The 22,380-nt window shown below is 36.8% G+C and overlaps 2 protein-coding genes across 3 annotated transcripts; both read right to left on the bottom strand.

Moving 5' to 3' along the window:
- Positions 1-1,264: 1,264 nt before the first annotated feature.
- Positions 1,265-3,816, bottom strand: LOC120536747. 2 transcript variants are annotated; one of them, XM_039765227.1, is made up of 3 exons: positions 3,509-3,816; positions 2,300-2,620; positions 1,265-1,678 (listed from the first exon to the last, which is right to left on the bottom strand). In XM_039765227.1, exons 1-3 carry the CDS (start codon positions 3,540-3,542, stop codon positions 1,326-1,328), a joined length of 708 nt encoding a protein of 235 aa, XP_039621161.1. In that variant the 5' UTR covers positions 3,543-3,816; the 3' UTR covers positions 1,265-1,325. The 2 variants fall into 2 exon arrangements, with proteins under 2 accessions (XP_039621161.1, XP_039621162.1); XM_039765228.1 differs by lacking the exon at positions 3,509-3,816 and adding an exon at positions 2,738-2,817.
- An 8,117-nt stretch (positions 3,817-11,933) lies between these two features.
- LOC120536382 lies at positions 11,934-17,776 on the bottom strand. Its single transcript, XM_039764706.1, has 6 exons — positions 17,631-17,776; positions 16,436-16,756; positions 15,520-15,828; positions 15,160-15,267; positions 13,080-13,117; positions 11,934-12,071 (listed from the first exon to the last, which is right to left on the bottom strand). The coding sequence occupies exons 1-6, from the start codon at positions 17,662-17,664 to the stop codon at positions 11,934-11,936; spliced, it is 948 nt and encodes a 315-aa protein (XP_039620640.1). The 5' UTR covers positions 17,665-17,776.
- Between the last annotated feature and the right edge of the window lie 4,604 nt (positions 17,777-22,380).

Raw genomic sequence — 22,380 nt, forward strand, 5'->3', positions numbered from 1 at the left:
TGTTCTAAATCAAACATGCAGGAGCAGTATGATAGTTTAGGGCTTTAAAAATGAAATGAAACTCTCCAGCATTCTCTTCCATGTGTATCTGTCACTGAGCACACTGTCATGAACTTATCAAGTATAAGAATTCAATTCAGTAAACTAATAGGGGGCACTTGTTAAAAATTTCAACAGTTACTGAGGTTACAATAAACATTATTAAATTGTGCTGCTTAAAATATTAAAATATAGAATTCACACACTACCAGGTCTGAATGTTCAGTAAAGTGCACCTTCAGATCAAATATTCATGAAAGTGTTTAAAGACGACAGAATCAAAAGATTGCATGCTTAAACTTTTTCCATTATTTTATCATGGATGTCATCTTTACTTTTATTTTATTTATTTTTTTTTATTTACTAAAGTTATGCTGATACACATGAAATTGGACTGATGTCACTGCCAAATATAGTGAAATCAAATTCAAAAATCTAAATATCGGTAATATGAGTTTACAGGGAAACATACAAGTTTTCTTACTAGACAAAAATCATTTTACTTAATGTTCCAGCTGTAATTTAAAAATTGGTATAGACATTATTTAGCTCTTCCTGACTGATAGGTACACTTTTTTCTTTTTTGAGAAATGGAGCCTCACTTTATCATTTATTATGTTATTATTATTATCCATCAGTTTAAGTTATTACCATTGGAAACCGGCAAAATATTTTTCATTGCATTAAATGTTAAAAGAAATTCCCTGCATCTGAGAAAATTAAAACAACAACAACAAATTCAATAAAGTGAACAGACAGACATATAAATAAATAAACAAATAAATAAATAAATAAATAAATAAATGCCTGATCCATGCAGCAAACAGAAACATCTTGCTGCTGCTAATCATCAAATGAAATGACTAAAGTGAATTTGAGGCTAAAGAGCAGCAGTTGAAGTTATATCTAAACCATCCAATACACATGCGTTGTAAATTGTTGAAAATGTAAAATTCTCTGGTTGTTACCTGACTCCGCTGTGGTTCTGAAGAAATTCACAATGAAATAAATGCAGCCCAAAATTATTGGCAGAGCAAGAAGAGCAAATAAATACGCATATTCTAAACCTGAGTCAGCTAGACAAAAAGAAAAAAAAAGTAAACATATTAAACTACAACTTTTTATGATCAATTATTTATTGAATATTTCCAATGCAGTAAATAAAACAATTGTTAATAATTTTATTAATGCCTGGAATAAACGGCACTAGAAGAAAAAAAAAACCATGCATGTTCCATCATCAAGTATTTTACACTATAAAAACACATTATAAAAATAAACTGAAATTATAATTTGCATGTAGCTGAATCGTAGCAATGTGCAACCTCACTTTTCTCTAATGGACTCCTAATGTACTTCTTCAGAGGTCTTCTCAATGATGTATGATTTGCTTCACACCCAATCTCAGTCCCCGGTGCCCACAGTGTCTTGGTGACCAACAGAGTGGAGCTTCGGTTGTATGTGCCAACCTGAAGGGCTGGGCGTGCATCCTGCTGGGTGGCATAGAGCACCTCAGGGAGAGAATGATGCCAGGACAGTGTGAAATCGGAAGAGTAGAAACCCACAGCACTGCAGGTCAGGATTAGGTCTTCAGGATTGTTAGAAGATAAATTGAACTGGAGGTGCAGACTGGGGATGTCTTTGAGGGAAAAAAAAGCGAAAAACAGAAATCTGAGAAGGAATAACCTGGACAAATCACAGTCAATATCACCAGTAAAAATGAATGAAAATGTATTGGATAATTTACTTTTACTTTCTAAAATAATGGTAATGAGACATCAGTAAGATAATGCACATCTGCATATATCCATTCCAGCTACTGTGTTCATGGCCTCAGTGATAGCAATCCAGTATATAATATAAAATAGTAATAATTCAATAATCACAGTTTAAGCAATATTAGCATAAAGGCATTTTTTCTGCCTTGAATAGGCACCAGACCCTCAGACACACTCACACACTGAGGCACCCACGTTCAAGAACTTCTGCAGGACAGATATATTAAAATATATTATCTTCCTTATGGTCATATAGTAAGACTGACGTGAGGTTTAAACCTGCGCGACCAACTCCTGTGGCTTGCAGGCATCAAAAAACTTCTATTACCAACTATAAGAAAGCGGTGGGCTTTACAAACTGTGGTTTTGTTGGAATGTTTGAAATGCACGTGAACATGTTTGCGTAACTATATTAATACAATATTACTGAAATGACGATAAATTAACTTTAAAAGCCGCGCGAACTTTAAAGAATTTCTTACCCATGACCATTAAACGAGTCCCGTTACCACGGATTGTTCCAGGGCTCTGCTTCAAGCACCTGTGGATCACTCGGCAGTAATACAGCCCACTGTCAGAACCCGTCACGTTTTCAACCCTAATAGTGCCGGACACAGAAATCGATATCCGGCTACTATTAAAAAGGTCATGTGTCCTATTTTCGCATTCTGTAGTTTTATTCCAGAAATAACGTCTGACTGCGCAACCTAAGAGACTGCAATGAATAACCGCGGTGTCTCCGACATAAAGCTGCAGAAACGTTGGGGACTGGATAATCTGGAAGATAGCGCCAGTTGCAATACCTGAAACAAAGAAATCAAAAAGGCTTAAAGTGCAAATGTAACAAACAAGTAAACAAACAAACAAATAAATAGTCTTTTTCATAAATTGTGTATTTAATATCTAAAATACATTCTTACGATTCCGCATTATCCATTTTACGGTCGCAGAAGCCAGACCTATCGTGTACTGTGGACAGAGTAGCAGTTCACCGAAGAGCATACAGCCACACTAACACCGAAGTGTATTTGGAATCGCAAATTAACATATAGTGTTTATGTTTTCTAGAGGCCGAAGAGGAAAAACGGAAGTAAAACCTATTCAAACTCAGGAGACGTATTTTACAGCGAAGGTAATAAATTTTGAAGGAGCGGCTAATCACTACGCCAGTTAGAAAGAAAGAAAGAAAGAAAGAAAGAAAGAAAGAAAGAAAGAAAGAAATCCTGTTAACATTTGACAGTGCGGAATACGCATTTATCTTGAATGCAACTTTATTCCCTCTAGAGCTTCCAGAACGTGAAAACAAGATATACGAGGGACGTTCAAAAAGGTTTATTTTAGCTCAATTTATTAAGTATTTCAAAAACAGATCTCATCACTTTTCTACATAGTCACCTTCGTTTGCGATGCAGTTTTCCCAGCGTCGTACCAACTTTTTAATTCCCAATTACTACTAATCCCGCCGTCACCGTTTCCAACGAAAATATGAAAGTGCAGAAACTTTTGGAACGTCCCTCGTACAGATGTATAATGTGGAAACATCGTTTAGATATACATAGATAAATAGACATAACTAAAGCAAAGATATGTTTCAAACTAATAATTTCCTATCAACTTCAAAAAGGTAATGTTAATCAAAGTGAAAGAATAAACCGGAGAAGTTTATAAAAAGTTGATGCGTTATTGCTTACCTATGAGATAGATCCAAAAGTGCAGATGCTGCATGTTTCAAATTTACCCTTTAACTTAGTGCAGAGGACCTTTGACAATGTGGAAATCTTTTAAGATCGCACAAAAATGTTACGTTTGCGAATGTACAGTACAGGCGACAGTATCAAAAGGCTCTCGGTTCTCTACGTCTCTCTCTCTCTCGCACGCGCGCGCGTACTAAAGTTTTTTTAATTGACCTCCGCATATTCTACCCAGTCATCGAAAATGACACTTTAGTCTGTTCAACCTGATTTGTCACTCAGGCACCGCCATATGACAAAGAAAAAAATAGCGGCCAGGTGACAAAATTTTGGAAATCTCGCTTTTTCAAGAAGGTACTGTACTGTGAACTCTTAAAACACACACACACACGCCCACACACACACACACCTTACGTCATTCTAGGAATAATTTTGGCATAACAAACGCATTTGTACATGTTATATTGGTGTATTTTATCAACATATATAACAAACCTATGGTATAAGGAGTGGTGGCTCTCAGGCTAAGGATCTGCACTGGCATCCTGAAGGTTACTGGTTCGAATCCCCGTCACTGCCAAAAGAGATGCTATTCTGCTGGGCCCTTGAGCAAGACCCTTAACCTTCAATTGTACAATGGCTGACCCTACACTCTGACCCCAAGTGGTATGCGAAAACCAAGTAATTTCCTTCAGGATTAATAAAGTAAAATAAAAAAATAATAACTAGATACGGTAGTGCATTGAGGACATTGTCTATGTGGATTTTCCTCTAAATACTCCTGTTTCCTTCCACATATCAAGAAGTGCTTAATGGTGTCTGCAAATTGGATGGCTTCACTACTGAGAATGATTGTGCACTTATTTGCTGTCCAAGGTCTTTGTCACCCAAAACGACCGACAAGAAGATGTGAAAAAAGAAAACAAGAATTAAAAATATGAAAAATACATCTATTGAAACCAAAACAAATTAACTTAAACTACATTCTGATACTAGAAAAATAAATATAGACTTAGATAAATGTTGATAAAAGTTAAGTAGGTATAATAAAATATGCATCTATGATACAGTATATCATTTAAAAAAGAACAAATTGGTATTAGTGGGCTCCTTTCAAAAAATGTTGGGGGCGATTAAAACTGTTATGAAAACTTGGGTTGCAAATCCTTAAAGGTTGAGAAACTCTGCATTAGGTAATGCACCTCAGTATAGGGATGATATATTTGCCTGAATTCAAAGTTTTTATTCATTCTAGTATTAATGTTGTTAGCATTGTTTTATAGTAGTTCTCTACTAGAACAGCTTCCTCACAATAAGGAGTTGGGATCCACATCATGGATGCCCCCTACATGCAGTCTTCAGGTTCTCCCCACGTCTACATGGGTTTCTTCTGGGTTGCTCTGGTTTTCTCCCACAGGCCAAAGACATTTGAATTTAGGTGAACTGACATTGCTAAATTGACCGAAGTGTGTGTGTCTGTGTGTTGACCTGTGATGGACTGGCACCTTGTCCAGGTGTTGTTCCTGCCTTGTGCCTGATGCTTACTGGGATAGGCTCCAGTTCCCCAGAGCCCCTGCCCTGTATACATAAATTCAGAAAATTAATCAAAGTTGTAATATTTTTCTTGAAATGTCAGACACAGGAAGACAACACATTTTTCTCATGCAGGGGAGTCTGAAACTGCACTTCAAAACAACACCTCTAAAATTCCATGTAACAAAAAAGAAAAAAAAAAAGAAAATCATACCCAGTAGTGGCATCCAAAATTAAAGACTGAATTGTTTTACAAACTGTGCTTAGTGCTTACTATCATTAGCTAATTATGTTGATGTACAATTGAATCACATTATTATAAACTGTGAAATCAATTCTGCTTAAATCTAGTTATTATTTTAATAAAAAACAGTTAGTGTTCTACCCACTGCTACAAAGTCACTCACATAAATGTACAATTGATTCACATTTTCCATGTCATGAAATCTTATCAGTTTGTCAACATGCTTGCCCTACTCAAATTAAAATAACATCAAAAAGTATTTATACTTTTAAACCTTATTAATAATGAATCAGACTTACTAAGTTACAAACATCCATTGTGTCGAAACATTAAATTTCATTCTTGATTGCTTTGACATTTCTGTTTAACAAAACTGGGGTTTATCTGATCTCCATCTTATCTTAAAAGGGGATTATGACTGGTACCCTATATCTTTACTGTCTATCAAAAACGTCTGAAGAAGTCTGCCTAGTGCTCAGCATTAAACAGCTTATAGGGAAAAAAGTACTAAAAGAAGATAATAAAAGCCCCCCCCCCAAAAAAAAAGCTAATCACCACAGTAATTAATTCCTTATCTTCCTATTGTTCAGTGCTCAAATGTCCATTTCTTTCATGTGATGTAATTTATGTACAACCACTGCCTCAAATGAAATTATTACTTCTAATGGAAAAACAAACCACAAATTCTGGTTCCTGATCTTATTGGAAGAGCAGCACTGTATGCAGTACCATCTCATAAAATTCTTAAACCAGCTTAATCCAAGTAAGGGTGCATGGCACCAGAGCCTATCCTGATGGCACTGGGCACAGGGTAGGAAATGGCCTTTTTGAGGATGCCAGTCCATTGCCTACTGGTGCGCACACCACAACAGGGCCAATTTTGAACAGCCAGTGGGATTCCAACCAAGAATACTGAAACAGCAGCATTAACCAATGTGCCATCACTTTGTATAACAGAGTAATAATGAAATACTCCACAATATGCTAATATAATTTATTTCACAATGAATCTACTAGAACCTAGCAGAGACCCTGCACTGAATGTCTCTTGGAAAGGCCTTGGTCAGCATTGTGCTATGAGTTTCCTGTGTAACATCAGCTCTTTGTATTTCTCTTTGAAGTACTCCACTATCTTCAAACTCTTTTTCTTCTGAGTTGTTCTAGGTCTCCTTTGTCATTTTATTCATTTTTACCCTTGTTCTCTATACTTGGCACAGTCTTGCAACTGAGAACATTTCTCTTTCATATGTGAATGTGGACTGATTGCTGATTGATCATTTGTACAATGGAGTTTTATAGATGTGCAGAAGAGTCTTGTTAATAAAATAAAAAGTATAGAGCACTAATGGGTTCAAAATAAGCTGGCATCCATTAATGTAAATAAAAGCAGATGCTTGTCCTCTTCCAAGTCAGATTCGCTTCCCAATCTTGTCATACATTAAAAAAAAATCAAACCAGCTAATGACAAAAAAAATACAAAACATCTGGCTTGTGTCGTGTTCAGGCTTTGATATCTTTACTGTACAAAAGATTGTTATGATCAGTGAGTAAATAACAAATGGATATTTCTCTCTGTCTAGCCAGAAAGGCCACTCCTCCAAAACGATTTTGGTAGGAAATAATTCTATTTAATTTTCCTTATACAGTATATACTTCTGCTGGGACAGATAATCAATAGTTTTAAATGTCTCTTTACCATTTCATTTCTGATGATATTCATTTTTACTCATATTTTAAACTTGACAAGACCGAGCAGTCACTTAGCATGACTGAGTGTCTGAATGCCAAAGTCTGGAAGAGTGATAATTAAATGAGGATAACACCGAATTTCTGTGTCTTGCTCCTGATAGCTCTATTCCTACAATTAGACAGACGATTGGACGTTTATCTTTTCATATTCAGCCAAATTTATGGAATGTAGGTGTCATTTTCGACAGTTCTTTAATTTTTGACTCACATGTAAGAATGATGATTATTAGGTCATGTTTCTTTCACTTAAGTAACATCCAATAAGTCTTAGGTGGAAATGTTTATTCATGATTTTATTTCTTTCTCATTTAGACTATTATAATGCACCTTTTACTTGCCTCATCAAGGCAGCAAGGCATCAATCCAACATTTACAGACTGTCCAAAAGGCTGCTGCAAGGCTTTTATCAAGGTCCAACATCCATCCATCCCGTTATATCCTAACTACAGGGTCACAGGAGCCAAACCCAGCCAACACAGGGAGCAAGACAGGAAACCAACCCCGGGCAGGGTGCCAGCCCACCTCAGGGCACACACACCCACGCACCAAGCACACACTAGGGACAATTTAGAATCGCCAATGCACCTAACCTGCATATCTTTGGACTGTGGGAGGAAACCCACACAGACACAGGGAGAACATGCAAACTCCACAAAGGGAGGAAAGTGAAAGGGAAGTGAACCCGTGTCTCCTAACTGTGAGGCAGCAGCACTACCCACTGCGCCACTGTGCCGCCCCAAGGTCAAACAGAAGTTCCCATATTACCCCCATTTTAATCTCACTTTACTGCCTTACCATTACATTCAAAGTTAATTTTAAAATCCTAGTTTTAACTTAACTAACCCAAAGAAGCCTTGGAGTTGCCACTTGATTTGCGTATTTAGCCAGTTTAAAATGGCAGTTATTTTGAAAAGCTATGGTCTGACTGTTCCTCCTCCTACTTTGTGGCTTATATATTTGGCTTCCTTTAGCCCAAAAAAACAATTCTCTGGGTTTATTCAGAGTCCTGCCTCACAGAATGAGTGAAGAAGAGCCCAAATGTGCTGTTCATGTTACTTCCAGGTTATGGAACAGATGACTATGTCATCCAGTGTGACCAGTAGCAGCACACCAAACACCAGAAACAACAATACAAACACAATTTCCCAGTGCAAACAAATGATTTATTGCAGAAATACCTTTCTAATACGGGCTTCTTTCAAACCACCACACAATAAATCCTTCTCTTCCATCATTCTTTCCTTCTCTTCCTCCACTCCTCTTAAGTGAGCTTCATTCTCTTCCCCCAACTCTGACTCTCAGTGTCAGAACCTAGGAGTATTTCTGGAGTTAACACAAGTGCATCCAGGAAGCACTTTCGGGTGAAGTAGAACCTCCCAAAATTGTGAAATCTCATCCTCCTTGCTCTCTCTGGTGGCTCTCACAAGACTGACCAGGGCTGCCCATTGCCCCAACTCCAATTCTAATAGGAGACCCATAGGAGAGGTGTTGTCACCTCTTGTATTAGGAGAACACGTGGCCCAAAGTGGTGGTCTTCTTCCACTCTGACATTAGCAAGGCATCTCAACCAGGTTAGGAATCATCTGTCCTGGCTGTTATGCTAGCTAACCTTTGTCTTTTATGACACCAGGTAGGCGGCACTGAAAGAATTGTGGAGGCAAAAAACTTTCTCCACTAAATGCCTGAAGGTGACTGGCACCCTGTGCAATCTGTATGGAAGAACACGGTATTGCAAATGTTCACTAGGGGTGTTAAATGCTTTCTTTTCCTAGACGTTTTTTTTTTTGGTAAAGGAATTTCCCAGTACTCTTTTATCATGTCTGTGGTTGCCAAGAAATATGCCTTTCCAAGTTCCTCAAGGAGTTCATCCACTTTGGCATCAGTTAGGTATCAAACCAGGAGACTTGATTAGGCCAAAGGAAGTCGTTGCAAAAGCACAAGTGACCTTATGGCTCTAGTAGTAAAATAGTGTGGCTAGTACAGAGACTAAAATTTTTCTCAATAGCTTCAAGATCTAGCATTCGTTTGACTTAAAGCTCCATTTTTGTTTTCTTTGGCTCCAGGAGACAGTATGATTGTTCTCTGACAATCATCCCAAGGTATATAATCACGTGGTTTCTTGTCCACAACTTCTCTAACAGAAGAGATGGCCACTTCCAGCTCTTGTTGTCATTAGTGGTTGAAATTGTCTCCAAAATTGAACTTAGTTATGGGAATAATATGAATGCAGTAGGCTAGTGGGGAGCTTGGGTTCCTGTTCATTTCTTTGCTTCAACAGATTCACATAAATCTTTTCAGCAGGTGGATCATTTGGGTGTTTTGCCAATTGTCTCTTTAATCTCATAGGCCCCCTGCCAATGAGCTAACAATGAAAATGAAAAATTGGAATCGGGACCATGACACAGTCTGCAAGGTAAAGCTCATGGAGTATCATGTCATGATTATATAGTTGGGCATAAGCTACTTGTGCATGCCAAATGTGATCTTGTGGCCACATTTTGTCAAATCTATCACATAATTGTACAACATATTCTAGAATATTGGTGGAAGGAAACACCTTTGTTTTCCATCATTCCTTTACAATGTCCACTAGTGCAACTAGTTTGTCTGCCATATTAACAGCTTAAATGGTGAGAACCCTGTTGAGACTTGAGGAACCTCTTGATTTGTAAAGAGGATGAGGGAAGGAACTGATCCAGTACCTTATCCTCACTGAGCACCTTAGGCGGTATTTGTTTGAGCATGTCAGTCAGTCAGTCAGTCATCGTCCAACCCGCTATATCCTAACACAGGGTCATGGGGGTCTGCTGGAGACAATACCAGCCAGCACAGGGTGCAAGGCAGGAACAAACCCCACTGCAGGGAATAGACACACACACACTAGGGACAATTTAGGATCACCAATGCACCTAACTGAACCCAGGTCTCCTTACTGCGAGGCAGCAGCGCTACCACTGCGCCACCGTGCCACCCCTGTTTGAGCATGTGATTAAACCAATCCACTAAATCATCCATTTGAGGAAGGCATATTGAGGTTTTAATATGCTTAATACTAAATAATTTGGTAATCTGGATGAATGTATCCAAGGTAAAAGGCATTTCTTCATCTGTCAGCACTTACTTATGGATGTCGACATACAAGGAGACTAACTCTTGTTCGATATTTTGTGAATTAGTTTGACATAAAGGAAAAGACTCTGGTTATCAAGTGTTATATTCCACGAGGATTAGAATGTATTCATGTCTTCAGGCTGAGGGTTTGGATGAGCCGACTATATGAACCCCAGTCCACTCAAATGGAATATCTAAAGCAATGGAATGAGAGGAGTACAAATAATTCCTAAGAATCTGACATAATCAACATTCTACACACAAACTACAAAAACAAAGAACCTTGTTATTAATTCCCGGAAAATAAAATCTGAATATTTATATTACATTTTGTTGGAGCTGAGATGGGACACTAAGAGGTGGGAATGTGCTAGTTCTCAAACCTGCTACTGGTAGGATTTTGAAATTAGCAACGTTATCCAGACCGCATCCTCATGCTCTGATACTTGATACAATAGATTATTTTTTAATATAAAATGTAGCCCCTGGAGTGACCTCCCAGGGATGAGTCTCTGCACTCAACGTCTCCTGTGGCGCTTCTTTAGAGATATTACAAGAATACATTGGATTGTCACTTAAGCCATGCTAGGTAGGCCTCGGCTGTACTCTCACGATGTGGTAGTAAACACAGTGTGTATGCAACCTGAAATGGGGATTCCCCATTTTAAATTTAATTATTGAGTGCTTTACACTTATAGAGCTAGAGTGTATTCTATGTATGGTTGACTTCCAGTCCTTTTCTGAAATATAAGTTGAAAGATCCTTTTTCCCACAGTTCCCTGGGATCATTAAAGGGAAGATTCTTTGAGATGTTTTTATATATTGTTCTTGATTGTCTTCAAGGCTGATCAGTATTTGCTCTGGAATAGAAATGGGTGGGAGGTGTGAAAAATTGTGTAGATTTCATTTAAGAAAAACTCTAATTTGAAAACAATGGAAAAACTGTGTTGCTGGGAAGTTAAATTTGGAAGTGTAATTGTTCATAAGATGCAAATATGTTATCTTGTTCTCTAAGTGTCTTTGCAAAGATTAAATACTGAGTAACACTGAGAGGGTTGAGAAGGGTGATATTGTGTAGAAGAGAAATAGATGAAAGTTTTGCTGCCCTGACGTGCCTCCTGCATTGGTTTCATATTCAGAGTGATTGGTGGACAACTGGAGTACTGGTATATTGACAAAAATTAGTATTAACTGGGGAACAAAGAAGAGCATATAAATAAGTAGAGCTAGATTCCATTTCCATTGCTGACCAGGCTGGATGTAAACTCATTAATTTGTGCCAGGTCTTTTTAAGCATGTATATTTTTGCCACCCAATAATAAAATTGAAAGTTAGGTAGTGCCATGCCACCTTCTGTTCAGGTCTTTGCAGAGTTGCCTTTAAATCCATCGATATGGATTTATTATATTAGCATAGTATAGCATTAGTATATTAGAATTTTTATATTTTCTTTAATGGATGTTTCATAATAGGTAACACTTTAAGGTTGTTTTGATTTAAATATTCACATCACATTACATCCAGAAGCATACATATAAACATTTAAACAATTCTTATCTCATTCTTGGAGTTATTAAATGTAAACCGTATCTTTTGCTTTGCATTACTAAACAATTTCATTAAATTCCAAACACAACATTTCTTGTAATAATGAAAAGGCAGCAGTAATTAAGAACTCTTCACCATAAGCCACAGTCCTGTGATGAATCCACGGTAAAACATCTTCCATCCCCTGTGGTATCATCCGAAGTCAGACACGTATCTACCACAGCATGTACATGACTGTCTTCAGATTTTACGAAATCCCCAACTTTCAGCTTCACCTGCTTGTATAAACACTTGGTGATGTTTCTGTTTTTGAATGAAAGGGAATTTCTTTAGGTCCTTGTTCAAGAAAATGGAATACTGCAGTTCAACCTGCTCCTCCTGGACCAAAACAAAAAAATAAGAATTACTTTACAGCTGAGTTTTGCTTAATCTGGGATGAAAATAACCTAAAAAAACTGCATGTGTGTTTAGCCAGACCTTTTCAATACATATTAGAATAAGGACCTTGTAGTCAATTTAGGGGGCTTAAAAGCTGGCAAAGGAGGGCAAAACTTGGATTTAGGGTGAAAAGTCTTGCCCTGAACTCTTATGTTCATTTATTTTCAAGCACTACTGCATGAAGAATTTCAAGTGATTTTGATGGTTTTAAAATTAATTTACAATGAGCATTAAAAGAAGCAAAATAGGGAAATGTTTAAAAACTTTTTACAATTGAGTTATTATCTAAATTGTGAAATTCGATTTGATCTTTATCTAAATGTTACTAATAAAAAATAGATTCTGATTACTAAAATATCACATACTAATTGCAATTTTCATGTGCTTTTTAACACATTTATCCAAAAGTACCTGTGAAGATACAATACAGTATATGAATCTTAACTGACAGAGGTTTCTTTCTCTGTAGTAATTTCAACCAAACCTTTTCTATATATTTTTATCAAAACATCACTTAGTAGGAGTCCTGTTCCAGAGGAGCATCACCTTTTTATATCATTGAGGTTTCTGACCAGAACATTTTAGATCAAATCATACCAGAACATTTCCCTTAGATAAGATCAGGAATTGGTCACTGAAAAACACAACCTTCATTCATGTATATTATCACGGCTCATTCACTCTGGTGATGATACACAATATGGGTTCACAGGAAGAACAAGTGATGGTGGAGGAGATTTCTTAGGACGCTCTGCTTTATTAGAGGGAAAAAACTGGAGCCTCATAGAAAAATGAATACAAATTGTCTACAAATTGTGAATGACTGGCCTTTTTAGAAATACGATAAGGAATACAGAAAGACCAGGAGCACTGTAGTGAGATGGCTGGTTCATTAGATTAGCCTGTTAATTTTAGTGTGTTTTAGATTTCTTTTCTGTGAAAACTTACCATTTCTTTGTTCCTTTTACCTCTGGATGTAGCAGCATCTGATTGGAGAATTTAATAAAATTCATATGAATATGCTTACATTAATTTTAAGAATCAAAGAAATGTTCAAACAAGAAATAACAACTAAATAAAGAAGAAAAAAACACACAAAAAAAAGGGTTACAGAGTATGAAACACACTAAATATTAGTATACACTTCTAATGCCTTATAAATATTAACATGTGCCACCTACAAGCCTGTTGTTAACAGCAGCAGCTCTTTATCATCCAAACCAGACACTTTTATGTGTGTTTGGGGGTTATGGGATGTTGTTTGTTTATACCATATTTATTTTATTTTATTGTATTTTATTTTATTTATGCATTTTTAGGAGCTTTTGTAAAATTTCAATTTCACCTTGGGGACAAATAAATTATAATCTATCTATCTATCTATCTATCTATTATATAGTACCTTATCTATCTATCTATCTATCTATCTATCTATCTATCTATCTATCTATCTATCTATCTATCTATCTATCTACCCTACCAACTATACTAAAATTAATTTATATCTATCTATCTATCTATCTATCTATCTATCTATCTATCTATCTATCTATCTATCTATCTATCTATCTTACCTGCTATACTAAAATTAATTTCTATCTATCTATCTATGTATCCTGCCAGCTACACCAAAATGAATATCTATCTATCTATCTATCTATCTATCTATCTATCTATCTATCTATCTATCTATCTATCTATCTATCTATCTATCTATCTATCTATCTATTTTTATGTACCATTTTGTTTAATTTTAATGCTTAAAACATTTAAAACAAGCATTCACAATTAAGTTGGGGTAACTCACATAATCCAAACTTATGGTGGCAAGAAGAGAGGGATCATTTATGTTTAAATAAATTCAAGGAATTTTTAAAACTATTTTCTTAATTTTCCAATAAGGTCATTGAATGTTCTACATCAGACATTCAGGAGTAGCATTCTAGCTTAAGGCTTTTAAAAATGAAATGAAACTCTCCAGCATTCTCTTCCATGTGTATCTGTCATTGAGCAGACTGTCATGAACTGATCAAGTATAAGAATTGAATTCAGTGAGCTCACAGGGGGCACTTGTTAGAAATGGCAGCAGTTACTGAGGCTACAATAAACGCTGTTAGATTGTGCCAATCAAAATATTAACATAGAATTCACACCCTACCAGGTCTGAATGTTCAGAAAAGTGCATCTTCACACCAAATAATTCATGTAGCATTTACAGGCGACAGAATCAAAAGATGGCATGCTTAATTTTTTTCTATTATTTTATCATGGGTATAATCTTTGCTTTTCATTTTTACCAAAGTTATGCTGATACACTTGAAACTGGACTGATGATTAGTGCCATCACTACCAGACACAGTCAAATCAAAGACAAAACTCTAAATCTTGATAATATGAGTTTACAGGGAACCATTTGAACTTTCTTATTAGATAAAAATAATTTTACTTTATGTTTCAGCTGTAATTTAAAATTTGGTATAAACATTATTTAGTTCTTCCTGATTGATAGGTACATTTTTATCTTTTAGATTTAGCCTCACTTTATCATTTATTATCCATCCATCCATCTATTATCCAACTCGCTATATCCTAACTACAGGGTCACGGGGGTCCGCTGGAGCCAATCCCAGCCAACACAGGGCACACGGCAGGAAACAAACCCCGGGCAGGGCGCCAACCCACTGCAGTATCATTTATTACATCATTATAATTATCCATCAGTTTAATTTATCATTATTAGATGCTGCACTTTTTAAAATATTTTCCTTTGCTTTAAAAATTTAAAAAACACCACCTTTCAGAAAATGAAATCAACAGTGACAACAATAAAATCAATAAAGCAAACAAAGAAACAAATAAATAAATGCCTGATCCATGCAGCAAACAGAAACACCTTGCTGTTGATAATCATTAAATTAAATGACTAAAGTGAATTTGAGGCTAAAGAGCAGCAGTTGATTTTATGTCTAAACCATCCAATATACATGCGTTGTAAATTGTTGAAAATGTAAAATTCTCTGGTTGTTACCTGACTCCGCTGTGGTTCTGAAGAAATTCAAAATGAAATAAATGCAGCCCAAAATTATTGGCAGAGCAAGAAGAGCAAATAAATATGCATATTCCAAACCTGAGTCAGCTAGACAAAAAGAAAAAAAAGTAAACATATTAAACTACATCTTTTTATGATCAATTATTTATTGAATATTTCCAATGCAGTAAATAAAACAATTATTAATAATTTTATTAATACCTGGAATAAACGGCACTAGAAGAAAAAAAAATCATGCATGTTCCATCATCAAGTATTTTACATTATAAAAACACATTTTAAAAATAATCTGCAATTATAATTTGCATGCATTTGAATCATAACAAAGTGTAACCTCACCTTTCTCTAATGGACTCCTAATGTACTTCTTCAGAGGTCTTCTCAATGATGTATGATTTGCTTCACACCCAATCTCAGTCCCCGGTGCCCACAGTGTCTTGGTGACCAACAGAGTGGAGCTTCGGCTGTATGTGCCAACCTGAAGGGCTGGGTGTGCATCCTGCTGGGTGGCATAGAGCACCTCAGGGAGAGAATGGTGCCAGGACAGAGTGAAATCGGAAGAGTAGAAACCCACAGCACTGCAGGTCAGGATGAGGTCTTCAGGATTGTTAGAAGATAAATTGAACTGGAGGTGCAGACTGGGGGTCTCTTTGAGGAAAAAAAAAGTGAAAATAGAAATATAAGAAGGAAAAACCTGGAGGATTGACAGTTACAATTACCAGTAAAATGCCTGAAAATATATTGGATAATTTACTTTTACTGTCTAAAATAAAGATTATGAGATACTAATAAGGTAAAAGGCACAACTGCATATATCCATTCCAGCTACTGTCTCAGTGATAGCAATGCAGTATAATATAAAATAGTAATAATTCAATGGTCAGAGTTTAAACAATATTGGCATAAAGGTATTTTTTTTCTGTCTTAAATGGGGCACCAGATCCTCACAGACACATTCACACACTGAGGCACCCACGTTCAAGAACTTCTGCAGGGCAGATATATTAAAATATATTATCTTGGTTACATAGTGAGACAGAAGTGAGGTTTAAGCCTGTGGCCAACTCCTGAGGCTTGTAGGCATCAAAAAACTTATATTGCCAACTACAAAAAAGCGGTGGGCTTCAGAATCTGTGGTTTTGATGGAGTGTTTGAAATGCAAAATGCCCAGTTTGCGCAACTATATTACTGCAATATTACTGAAATGACGATAAATTAACTTTAAAAGCCGCGCGAACTTTAAAGAATTTCTTACCCAAGACCTTTAAACGAGTCCCGTTACCATGGATTGCTCCAGGGCTCTGCTTCAAGCACCTGTGGATCACTCGGCAGTAATACAGCCCACTGTCAGAACCCGTCACGTTTTCAACCCTAATAGTGCCGGACACAGAAATCGATATCCGGCTACTATTAAAAAGGTCATGTGTCCTATTTTCGCATTCTGTAGTTTTATTCCAGAAATAACGTCTGACTGCGCAACCTAAGAGACTGCAATGGATGACCGCGGTGTCTCCAACATATAGCTGCAGAAACGTTGGGGACTGGATAATCTGGAAGATAGCGCTCGTTGCAATACCTGAAAAAAATAAATCAAAAAGGTTTAAATTGTATATGTAGAACAAAGAAGCAAGCAAACAAACTGATAAATCAATAGTCGTTTTCATCAATTCAATATCTAAAATACCTTCATATGATCCCGCATTATCCATTTTACGGTCGTAGTAGGCAGACCTATTCACCGTGGACAGATCAGTCCATCGAAGAGCATACAGCCACACTAACACCGAGGTGTATTTGTAATCGCAAATTAACACATAGTGCTTATGTCTTCTAGAGGCCGAGGAGGAAAAACGGGCGTAAAACCCATTCAAACTCGTATTTTACAGCGTAGGTAATAACTTTTTAAGGAACGGTGCTAATCACTACGCCACAAGAAAGAAAGAAAGAAAGAAAGAAAGAAAGAAAGAAAGAAAGAAAGAAAGAAAGAAAGAAAGAAATTCCCTTAACATTTGACAGTGGGGAAATATGCATTTATGCTGAATACGATTTTATTCCCTCTAGAGTTTCCAGAAAGTGAAAACAAGATGTACAAAAATAAACTCTATTTATTAAGAATTTCAATAGCAAATTCCATCACTTTTCTGCAAAGTCACCTTCGTTTGCGATGCAGTTTTCCCAGTGTTGTACCAATTTTTTAATTCCCAATTAATACTAATCCCGCCGTCACCGTTTCCAACGAAAATATGTTAAGTGCAGAAACTTTTGGAACGTCCCTCGTGCAGATGTATAATGTGGAAACATCATTTAGATATACATGCATACATAGACATGATTAAAGCAAAGATATGTTTCAAACCAATAATTTCCTAACAACTTCAAAATGGTAATGTTAATCAAAGTGAAACAATAAACCGGAGAAGCTTATAAAAAGTTGATGCGTTATTGCTTACCTATGAAATAGATCCAAAAGTGCAGATGATGCATGTTTCAAATTTCTCTTTAACTCAGTGCAGAGGACCTTTGACAATGTGGAAATCTTTTAAGATCGCGCCGAAATGTTACGTTTGCGAATGTAGAGTACAAGCGACAGTATCAAAAGGCTCTCGGTTCTCTACGTCTCTCTCTCTCTCGCACGCGCGCGCGTACTAAAGTTTTTTTTAATTGCACCTCGCATATTCTACTCAATCGAAAACGACACTTTAGTTTGTTCAACCAGTTATTGGTTTGGCTCTCAGGCACCACCATATGCTACAACAAAGGCAAAAACAGCGACCAGGTGTCACAGAAAGCTCACTTTTTCAAGAAGGTACTGTAAAGTCTTAAAAAACACACACACACCTTACGTCATTCTTGGGAAAATTCTGGCATAAAAACGCATTTTTGATGTATAGGTGTGTTTTATGCAACCTTTATAACTAACCTATGGTATAATAACCAGAGACTGAACAATACTTGATAAGGTGGTGTATTGAGCACATCTTCAGCCTCACATCTCCAACAGCACAGATTGTCTATGTGGATTTTCCTCTGAGTACTCCTGTTTCCTTCCACATCTCAAGAAGTGCGTAATGTTGTCTGCAAAATGGGATGGCTTGCCTACTGAGAATGATTGTGCACTTATTTGAGATCTTCTTTGCCATCCAAGGTCTTTGTCAGCTGAGGCGACCAACACCATTCAATTGAGAAAGCCTGCTCAGAGTAAATATAGATGTTCATTAGGTAATGTACCTCAGTATAGGGATGATTTATTTGCCTGAATATAAATGTTTATATTTATTCCTGCATTAACATTGTTAACATTACTTTATGGTAGTTCACTGAACAGCTTCCTCACAATAATAAGGAATTGGGATCCACATCATGGATGCTCCCTGCATGCAGTCTTTAGGTTTTCCCCCACGTCTGCATGGGTTTCCTCCGGATGCCCTGGATTCTCCCACAGGCCAAAGACATGCATTTAGGTGAACTGACATTGCTAAATTGACCGAAGTGTCTGTGTCTGTGTGTGCTGACCTGAGATGGGCTGGCACCCTGTCCAGGTGTTGTTCCTCCCTTGTGCCTGATGCTAACTGGGATAGGCTCCAGTTTCCCAGAGCCCCTGCCCTGGTTAAGTGTGTTCTGAAAATTGATCATGCAATGGAATTTTTTTAAAAATGTCAGACACAGGAAGACAACACCTTTTTTCTCAAGCAGGGGAGTATGAAACTGCACTTCAAAACAACACCTCTAAAATTCCATGCAAGAAAAAAGAAAGAAAATCATACTCAGAAGTGACAGCTGGCATCCAGTATTGTTTATAAACATGAGACTTGGTGCCAAGAGATTGCAATTTGAAGTCCCGTGAGAGACACTTTAACGCTGCGCGAGACAAGGCAGTGAGACATCATTTAAAACAAGTTCACAGACATCTAACCTAGCAGTTGTTGGAATGCTTTTGGCAGATAGACATCATGTGCTCCCAAGCTCTTAAAACAATGACAAGCGACAAGAAAAACACGCAGCTCGCCAGCAGCAGTAGCAGAAAGCCAGCGGATGATCTGACCGCTTCTCCTTAGCGTGCGTTCAGCCCCTCCTTCACAATGCAAGCAGCGTTATATGTCCTGCGAGAAATAGATTTAACCACGCCCGGGGCCGGAAATTAAGGGCAAGTATTGTTTTTACAAAAGTTTTAAAGTAAAAGTGAAAATAATGGATATGTAACAATTCCCATGAAAATAACAATCTATTTAAATTGTATATCCGGTAAACTAAACACAGGGGTGGAGCCCCCTAGTTATCTAAATTGTGAAATGCCATTTGATCTTTATCTAAATGCTACTAACGAAAATTAGATTTTGATTACTCCAATATCACATACTAATTGCACTTTTCATGTGTTTTTAACACATTTATCCAAAAGTACCTGTGAAGATATAATGTATGCATTTTAACTGATTGAGGTTTCTTTCTCTGTAGCAAATTCAACCAAACCTTTTCTATACAATTTTATCAAAACATCTCTCAGTAGGTGTTCTGTTCCAGAGAAGCATCATCTTTTTATATTATTGAGCTTTCTGACCAAAACATCTTAGATTAAACCATACCAGAACATTTCCCTTAGATAAGATCAGGACTTGGTCACTGAAAAACATAACCTTCATTAATGTACTGTATATTTATTCACTCTGGTGATGATACACAATATGGGTTCGCAGAAAGAACAAGTGATGGTGTAGGAGATTTCTTAGGATGCTCTGCTTTATTACAGGGAAAGACTGCAGTCTCATAGAAAGAGGAACTGTTTGGAAAGGTCACAAGAAATGGAAACCTTAGTAAATCATGGATAGTAAGATCAGTCCAGAACTGAACACGATTTCCTGCCAGGTGACCCTAAAGAGAGATTAAAGGGATGAGGTGCACTTCTGATGTGAGCCACAAAAAAGAAATTTGCCTTAGCAGAGACAAACACAATGTGAATGATCCATAAGGAAGAACAATGAACAGAAAACAATCCATTTGACAATCACGTGGACTTTGTCTCCTGTCTGTTTTGGTGGGCATGGTGACACATCTGAATGAATCAATGATTTGTCTGAGTTGTTTTTTTCAGTGCCATTACAATAAACGATGACTCTCTTAAACAAAAAGATGTATAAACCCTTAACAAATGTGTTTCTTGTGGCTTTTTCAATGTTTTCCCCTGGCACAGCTGATAAAATTATCCTTCCAGTAAAAGACTTTCTATAGAAGACTGTGACTGTGACTGGTGGACCACTAAACTGCTGATAGATTGACAGTAAGAGTTAACTGGAACACACAGGAAATCATACAAGGAGAATTTTTCAGAATAATTTCATTTCATTTACTAGGGAAGCAATTATGAAATTGTAAGTGCCAGGCAGAATTATCCAACATCTTATTTGAATGGCAAAAGCTAACATTTGATTGTAAAAGTACAGTTGTTTGTTTAACCTGAACTCATTTTGGTACTGAGTTACTTCAGATGTCCTGAACAAAGCTTCAGTATTTTGTAGATCTGCTTTTGCATTCACTTTCATGATCAGCCATTTTGTAATTTTGAGTGGTTAGCTTTTTAAGTTTAATGGTAAAATGTACATCTCGATCCCTTCACAATGCAGTTTTTTTTCAATCCAAAAAGTGTCCTTTTGTTTCTAAATGCTTTCCTAATGTCTTTAAAATATTATTTTGCATCTGATTGTGTCCCATTCTCTCCTAAACCTGAGATCCCCAACTGTTTAATGGATATTTTCCAGGCAGGATTATATGGCATCCTTCCAGGAAGAAAAGGGGGCTCCTTGCTGAGAAGAGAAGCCAGAATGAATGGACAGCAATGGACTGGCATCCCATTCAGGATGGGTATGGGACCCTTAACCAGACAGGAGTGTTAAAGAAAGGACCAGTGACTCCTATTTCAGAATATGTTTATTCCCCATTCACTAGATGGCAGCATTCCAGGACTTCAGTAACTCTGAGGGCACCTGCAGGGCATGATGGGAGTTGTAGTGCCATGCTGGGTCTCATGGGTGTCACCTGGGATGTGCTTTGGGGATTCATGGTCCCTTTTTTAGGGGTTTCTGTTTGACTTTGAAATGCTTCCATAAGGCTATGCAGAGGCACCTGAAGAACTCCAGGGTCCAACATAAAAGGAAGCCATCCGGCCTCCTCCAGTTGAGTCAGAGTCAGAAGGAAGGAAGAAAATAAGAAAGAATATTTTTTGTAATCATGCTTGTGTAACCTTGGAGGAACCTTTGTGAGGCATTTTTATAATAAAAATATTATATTTTTATGTCTTAATGGTGCCCCATTTGTCACAGTTATTAACTTTTATACTTCCATTATTACAGGGGACTGCAAAAACATTTTTTCAAGTATTGTCTGCATGCATATTTAACTATATTATACATATCTATAAATGTGAGAAACCTTTGAAATATTTATTTCAGGAAAGTGTGTTACATGCAATTAGAAACCGTACTACACTTACCTTTACCGCATTACAAGCATATCTTGCTCAAGTGGAATAATCCCAACCCACCTTATATAAGTCAGTGGATAACTGATGTTATGTACTCTTTGAAATTGGAAAAAAAATCAAATATTCTCTTAGATGATCTGTTCAAAACTTTTTAAAAATATGGCAAGATTTAATTAATATAATTTTAGAATAAACATTTATATCAGGGGAAGTGACTTTTTTTCCCATGCCATTGACTCTCCTCTCTTTCTCTTCAGTAGGGGTTGAATTCTGCTTTTTCACTTTCATTTTTTAACCTTCTGATCATTTGTTCTATATGTTCAACTTGATTGTATGCAATGTTATTTTCATAATATAAAGAGATATTTTCCACCACAGAAAATGGCCAAGGCATCAACAGAAAACATAAATAAATAAAGCTCTGTCACCAGGAGCATTTTCTTCTTGGGAAAGGTGTGACTGAGGTGTCATTAGGGGCTTTTCCAAACTATGAAGTCAGAAACTTCAAAAAAAGGATTCATATGGCCTTGCTATCTATTTCCTTATTATCAAAACCCATTTACAATGCTGAACTCCTTTCCTTTTAAAGTAATATTACAGATACAGAAACACTAGGGGACTGCTAGAAGTTACTGTGAGATGACAGATCCAATATCGGGGTATCTACTTAGCTTTATTCAGTTTAAGATTTTATCTTTGAGAAAACTTACCGTTTCATTGGTGTC

This window comes from Polypterus senegalus, chromosome 10, assembly GCF_016835505.1.
Source record: "Polypterus senegalus isolate Bchr_013 chromosome 10, ASM1683550v1, whole genome shotgun sequence".
NCBI classification, from domain to species: Eukaryota; Metazoa; Chordata; class Cladistia; order Polypteriformes; family Polypteridae; genus Polypterus; species Polypterus senegalus.